This window comes from Ixodes scapularis, unplaced genomic scaffold (genome assembly GCF_016920785.2).
Source record: "Ixodes scapularis isolate PalLabHiFi unplaced genomic scaffold, ASM1692078v2 PGA_scaffold8__174_contigs__length_109621045, whole genome shotgun sequence".
NCBI lineage: Eukaryota > Metazoa > Arthropoda > Arachnida > Ixodida > Ixodidae > Ixodes > Ixodes scapularis.
The window spans coordinates 73,643,790-73,651,044 of record NW_024609883.1 but is presented as its reverse complement, the minus strand read 5'-3'; the positions used below and the strand labels follow the sequence as shown (position 1 = coordinate 73,651,044).

The window sequence follows — 7,255 nt, the reverse complement described above, 5'->3', positions numbered from 1 at the left end:
GAGTTGACGGGGTGAACGGTGCTCGTTTTTCTTTAATTTTCTTCTGGAACTTCTATTGCGTGGGGTGAAAAACGAACATGTGGTTCATAGTTCATTAACGTCAGGGATCCGTTTTTAGCGGTATTTGCCCAAAGTACGAAAATTGCTGCATCGCCCCTTTAACTTCGAAAGGCGACACATCGATTCAGACACTTGAGTTTGAGCGCGTTTGACTGCGTTGCGTCGAGAACCGAAAGAGAGTCACCGCCACATCTGCGCTTCGTATAAAGCGTGGAATCCAATTCATGGAATCATCTTGGCACGTGATATAAGCAGCAGGGGTGTCCTCTCTATCCATGCTGGAACGCAAACTAAATGATGTAGAAAACTGCATTGGGCACTGATTGGCTATTCTCTCGAGTCACGTGACATGATGTTGAAAAGTAGTTTTTCCCTATGCAGTTCGAGCTATGCTCGTAAAATGATGCAGTTGGCGGTGACGTCAAAATGTCGTCACGATGCACTTTGACGACGCAGTTAACTGAGTGGTCGAGACGAAGCCAGAGATCAATCTGCATCGTAAAAGATGGCGACCCTAACATATGCATCTGTTGGGTTCGCCAGCGGATCGAGTTTTTAGAGATCACCGGGATACTTTCGAGACGAGCGATGCGAGGTTTGTGGGCGAATACCGGTGACCAAAGGGGTGACTCGCTGGCTGTGCAACCAGCTTCGCGGAAAGCTCCAGCGTTGTCGTGAAGGGCCCCGTGTGCTGACGGTCGAACAACAAGTCCTCGCAGCTCTACGCTTTTACGCCGCTGGCGGCTTCCAGGGAACCGTCGGGAGCAACGAAAACATTGGTGTTCACCAGCGCTGTGTGAGTTGCGTACTTGGGGGGCTATGTTGCGCTTTTTGGACTCCCAGGAGACTTGGAAGAGGGAAGTGACGTCAACGACTAGAGCAAACGCAGATTGGATGTTGACAGAAGAAAACGAAATCAACACCCAATCTGCGTTTGCTGCGTCGTTGACGTCACTTCCCTCTCCCTAGTCTCCAGGGGGGCTATGTTGGGCTTTTTGCACTCCCAGGAGACTAGGGAGAAGGAAGTGACGTCAACGACACAGCAAACGCAGATTGGGTGTTGATTTCGTTTTCTTCTGTCAACATCCAATCTGCGTTTGCTGTGTCGTTGACGTCACTTCCCTCTTCCTAGTCTCCTGGGAGTGCAAAAAGCGCAACATAGCCCTCCTGGTGTTATGTTGCTAGTTGAGCTCAGGAGGATGGTTTATGCAAACTGTTTAATACGTAACATACGTGATCAGAGCAGCGGCTATGGCGATTGCTCATCAGTTCCAAACGCAACAGCGCGTGCCACCTCCTGCGAGCGTGCTCACTGGATGTCCTCTTCTTCTAGGATCAGAAAGCCTCATGACATCATAACATGCCCCCTTCTTCTTTTTTTTTTTTTTTTTTTAAGATAACGCAGTGCGGTCGCGGCACTTGTCAGTCTCTGTATCATAGCGGCTTCACCACAACGCGTCGACTTCTCGTTTTTTTTTTTTTTTTAATTATCCTGTTGAACTTGTAGACGTGGAAATGTGTTCAAGTGATTCGCCATTTGAAACTGTATGGACATAGTCTTCAGCAGCTTCGTTTGAGACTGTACGAAAAATAGTTCTCAGCAGCTGTATTCGTTTCTGCTGTTCCATGTGCTTCTTTGGTGTGGCACCGGTTGCGCCTGTAAGTCCTCAATGTGTTTCTGCTGCCGCTTGTCCTGGTTTCACTTGTTCTCCTAGGCACGAGACTGTTTCAGAAGGGACTCGTACTGCCGGGAGAGTTCCTCAATCTCGACTCGGCTTGCTGGTGCCTCCAAAGTTCTCGCTGTACCCCCAGTGCCCTCGGTGACATGTTCCATCGAGGCCTCCACTTTTTGGTTTGGCGCCTGCACCAACCGTTCTTCAGCCTTGAGATGCATATCCTTGAGGAGGCGAAAGTGCTCTTGCAACTGCTGGTTTGCTTGCCACAGCTCTTGCAGCTCCTGCATGGTCTTTTGTCCCACTGCGCCCTGCTGCTCTTCGAAGACTGCGAGAGCTCGTCTGGCTGTTGCCCACTCTTCTGTGAGCTGAGCACACCTGTCTTCCAAACTGCGTTTCTCTTGGGCTGCCGCGTGAAACTCTTCCTGCAGGTTCCTGTGTCTGTATACAATGTGGTTATACTTGTCCAACAGCTGGGAGTGGTCTGTCTTCAGCGCTGATAGTGCTGCCTCACACTTGGCCGCTTCGTCCAGCGCAGTGCAGTGCTCGTTCTCCATCTCCTTGGTGGCCTTGACGTGCTGCTCGCGCTGAGTCTTCAACTCCTCCTCGAGGCAATGTCGTGCCTGTTTTAAGTTCTCAGCTAGCTGTTGAAAATGTTTGTTGTAGCTGACGAGCATCTCAGCTTGCTCCTCCAGGCAGAAAAGTTCTGACCACAAAATGTCGGCTTCGCTTTCTAGCTTTCCGTTGCGTTTTAGGAGGCTGCTGACTTTTTCGTCTAAGCTCTCGCACTCTGTCTCTGCCTTCTCGGTAAAGGAGCTTCCGCCTGCTCCCGTTTGCGACGAATTGTTCCACTTAACAGCATTCTCTCTCTCTCTCTCAAAGTCTCCACCATCTTTTCGTGTCTCTGCTGCCAGAGGCGACTTTCATCAGACACGCATCTAATTTTTTCACTCGCATCTTCACAAGATGATTTCCACTGCTGACTTTCTTGAGCGAGGAGCTCGTTCCTAACTGTCAAGGATGTGACCAGTTCCCGAAGCACTGCCAGCCGACAGTTCAAGTCTTCCAGGTGACTTGCTTCAAGAGACACTGCAGCTTCTGACGACTGGTTGGTGTGCTTGATGATGCTCCGGACAAATGCCCCGATGATGCTCCGGAAAGATGCCCCGAGATCTTGTAACGGCCACTGGTACCGGTCCTTTAAGTACTGATAATTTTGCTGAAGTTGATTGAACTGCTCCTCTTTTTTAGCAAGCTGGTTCTCCAGGGCTTCTCTTTTGCGTTTTGCGATGTCCAGCAGCTTCTTGAGGTACTGAAAGGCACTGAACTCTCGTTGTTCGGAATCATTCTCAACTACCGGCAAGTCCTCGCCACAGTCTTGAAGAAGGACATCCTGCAAGATGCAGTACTCGGTAGAAAACCTTTCGAGCTCAAGCTGAGATGCTTCAAACTTCTTTTTCAGGGTGCCCGCTTCCTCCACCTTAGCATCTACAAGCTCCAGCTGCTTTGCCAAATCCCCACTTAGAGAAACTAACTGGGCTTTCAATGCTTCGGACTCCTGATGGTTGGCATGAGAAAATTCTGCTTGCCGTGCTTGCATCTTCCCCAGGAGAGCCGAAGCTGCCTTGCACTCGCTTTGAAGGGCCTGCTCACGGCCAAAGCTCGCTTCGATATTTCTCTCGTGCTCCAAAGACATTCGCTGCATTTCTGCCTTTGCCAACATCAACTCTGAAATCAGGCATTGTCTCTTTTCGGGGCGAGATGCCAGCATGCCTCTTTTTTTCTTTGACCGCCTATCCAGCTCTGTCACAGTTTGCACAAGCTTGGGTGCTTTGGTTGATGGAAGAGGCCCAATTGTTATGCCTCCCAAATGGATCGTTTCATTGGGGTCATTGTTCATGAATGAGTTGGAAGTTTCTTCTACTGCAGAAACACGTCGATATCCGTAGGTTTTCTGCTGTGTCTGGTTGCACATTCGGGAAAAATGTCCAAAAATTCCACAGGAAATGCAGTGCTTTCCGTAAGCTGGGCAGTTTCGGGGTTGATGGGAAGTACCACATCTCGAACATGAACTTTGCTGTCGGTTGCTGGATTGGTCTCTTTGTGGCTCGGATGGTTGATACCTTAGTTGCGCTGCTCTGAAGCTAGATGGCTGACGATAGAGTCCATCAACTCTAACTTTGTCTTCAGTTTTCTGAATATCATTCACGTGCTTTCTTGAGATTTCCGCTGCTTTACAGGTTGAAATGATTTTGTCTAGTGTTAGACTTGGTTCACGAAACAATCGTTCGCGCAAAGCCCCGTCTCGTATCCCAATGATGATACGATCACCAATGAGCCTGTTTTCTTGAGCTCCGTAGTCGCATTTCTGAGCCTGCAGTTTTAGCTCAGTTACAAATTCGTCGATGGTTTGTTCTGGCTTTTGGCTCATTGTGTTAAAAATGGCTGTCGCTTGTGCGACGCTTTTGTAAGGTTCATACAGTCTATCGAATTCGTGCAGTATGTAATCTACTGCATTTTCTCTTTGCCCGCTTTGACCATCTCCCGTTGGCTGCAGCGGAAAGGTTTGCGTAATTCGTCTTGCCTGAGGTCCAAGGCAGTGGAGCAGAAAAGCTTTCCGAGTTGCGATAGGCTTGGATTCATATTCACAGGCTGCCTCGAAGATAAGGTACGATGATTTCCACTCCTCCCATGCTCTTGCTGGGTCGTCACCAGGCTGGAACGGAGCCGGCGGTTGAAGGAAAGCAGATGCCATATTGTTGCTGCTGTTGCTTGTTAAATGAAAAATATGGACGTTGAGCTGCTCACCACTTCTGACACCATGTTATGTTGCTAGTTGAGCTCAGGAGGATGGTTTATGCAAACTGTTTAATACGTAACATACGTGATCAGAGCAGCGGCTATGGCGATTGCTCGTCAGTTCTAAACGCAACAGCGCGTGCCACCTCCTGCGAGCGTGCTCACTGGATGTCCTCTTCTTCTAGGATCAGAAAGCCTCATGACATCATAACACCTGGGAGTCCAAAAAGCGCAACGTAGCACCCTTGGTGATGGCACCAACGCTATAATCGATTGCCTCGGATCGAAGTGGTTGTGTTTCGAACAAACTCAAGCAGAGAAGGCGCTCACAAACGAAGTTCTTTGAGCGATGCAAGTTCAGCGGCGTGATCGATAAATATTCTAAATACTCTTACACGATTCAACGCGATTGTGTTTTCATTTGAGTGCACCCGATATAAGCGATTTGGCTGAGTGAAAAGCCAAGCAAGCAATGGTAACAGGCATAAGTTGAGCTAGTTCGTTCATACTTCAGGTAGAGAGAGAGGGAGAGATATAGTTTATTTTAAAGCAACTACTTCAGGTAAGGCCAGCTGAACCAGAATAAATATACACGTAAAGAAGAGACCATACACACCGTGGGACTAACAACTGATTTTCTTTTTCCTCCTCTTCTGCTACAAACCCAACTTGAGGGAAATATTATCTTTTCTTCTTTTTTGCTTCCTTCTTCACCGAAAATTTAACCCCAGAAATAACCTTTTTTCTTTCTCGTGCAGCACGAGAGGTTGCACTAACGCAGTCAAATATAGCCCAAAAGTAAAATTGGTCGTTAGTTGTTTATACAGCAGGAGGTTAGTCTGCCTGAACATGGCGACATTGTTACCCACTGTAGATAAGCAATTTAGCCAGTAGAGTACGACTGCTAGCCGGGGTCTTTAACGTGCATCACGCAGTAGTGATACACGACCGCACACCGGTACGATGCTCAACCAGATTGAAACGGAGAGGGGCGGGGATTGAACCCAGGATCCCAGGAGGGCAATGTTGCGCTTTTTGCACTCCCAGGAGACTTGGAAGAGGGAAGTGACGTCAACGACACACGGGAGTCAAAGAAAGAATAAAAACACTTAAGGACAAGGACAGACAGCACAGTTCTTTCAACAACTGTTTTTTTTTCCGGGTGTATATAAATATATTAATTTCCGCATCTTCCTCTTTAGTCTCAAACGTTAGGAAGAAGATAGCACTATTGAAGGAGACACCAGTAAATGTGTGTTGCTAGTTGAAAGAACTGTGCTGTCTGTCCTTGTCCTTAAGTGTTTTTATTCTTTCTTTGACTCCCGTATTTTCACCAACACGCTCTTTCATCTTTGTCAACGACACAGCAAATGCAGATTGGATGTTGACAGAAGAAAACGAAATCAACACCCAATCTGCGTTTGCTGTGTCGTTGACGTCACTTCCCTCTCCCTAGTCTCCTGGGAGTGCTAAAAGCGCAACATAGCCCCCCTGGGTTCTGCAGCGCGAGCTTTCGCTCCACGTGCTCCGTCCGAGCTGGTGTGCGCTAGCCCACTCGGCGATTCTCCGAAATTCCCTGTAGGGAAAAAAGAAACGATGTAGTTTCAACTCAATCGCCACTGTTCGGCGACGTCACCGGACACGTCACGGTGCAGTTTTCTTCCGATGTAGTTTGTTGGCGATGGAGATTAGGCTCCTCCCACCGGCGACGTCACGATGCAGTTTCTCCACCGCTTTTTCCAGCATAGACAGACAGGTTTCTTGCAGCCGCAACGCAGTCAAACGTAGTAAAGCGCAACTGTCTGAACCAGGCTTTAGACTAGTAGCCGCACGCACACTGCCACCACGCATAAGTAATGTGTTCGCCTTTACATATTCAAAAGAAGCCATTCAAGAGTGCCGCTGTGGCAAAAGCAAAATTGATGTCGCATAGCAAATCAAGTGCCCGAATAAAAAGCACAAACGAATATCGACATCAGAAGTTTGTGGAACCTGGAGCACGAGGACAATCTCCTGAAATGAGAAGGCGAAGGAGGCCACGAAGGCTCAGCTATGTCCACTTACTTACCATGACCTCACAAGGCCACCTTAACCCCCACGCAGATGACCAAGGAGTTCCACCTAATCCAGAGAAAGGCCAGAAAGATTACAGGAAGGCCAGAAAAGCTAGCCTGCACGCCATTTACTTCAGAGTTTCACCCGATTCCACCATGGTTACAGCAGATGAGAGCGAGTAAGCCACAGAAGGCTTCATCCCAAGACAGCCAATCCCGTTGTGTCAAAGAAAGTTCCACCGACCAAGTGGTCCGGACGATCCATCACCCGACCCCAACTGTACGCAATGCGGAATCCCGGCTACGTGTTTCTACCTCGTAAGGGACTGTGCCGGGCTCACGCAGCACAGAAACGAAGCACTCATCAAGCTCCCGCGAGACGCAAGACCAGCGTCGTACGAAGCCTGGACCCACGTAATCCTCGGACACCCTCACAGGAAACACACCCTCGACTCTCTGATCAGTTTTGTACACTCGTCAGTGGTCACTAGGCACATTTACTCCCCTCTCCCTTCCTCCTACATTTTTTTTTCCTAACCTCCTTGCAATTGGATAATCTAACTCAAGATGTTGCTATGTAATCCTTCCAATCCATAAATACGTTTGAACAACAATGGCCACGAACGCGAATCCAAATATTCGTCGTCGGGTTGATTGTTGATGAGCGCA

At 48.5% G+C, this 7,255-nt stretch overlaps 1 protein-coding gene across 1 annotated transcript; it reads right to left on the bottom strand.

Moving 5' to 3' along the window:
• Positions 1-1,771: 1,771 nt before the first annotated feature.
• On the bottom strand, positions 1,772-3,438 carry LOC120846270 (myosin-7-like). The gene is made up of 2 exons (XM_040217976.1): positions 2,718-3,438; positions 1,772-2,556 (listed from the first exon to the last, which is right to left on the bottom strand). The coding sequence occupies exons 1-2, from the start codon at positions 3,436-3,438 to the stop codon at positions 1,772-1,774; spliced, it is 1,506 nt and encodes a 501-aa protein (XP_040073910.1).
• Positions 3,439-7,255: the final 3,817 nt, after the last annotated feature.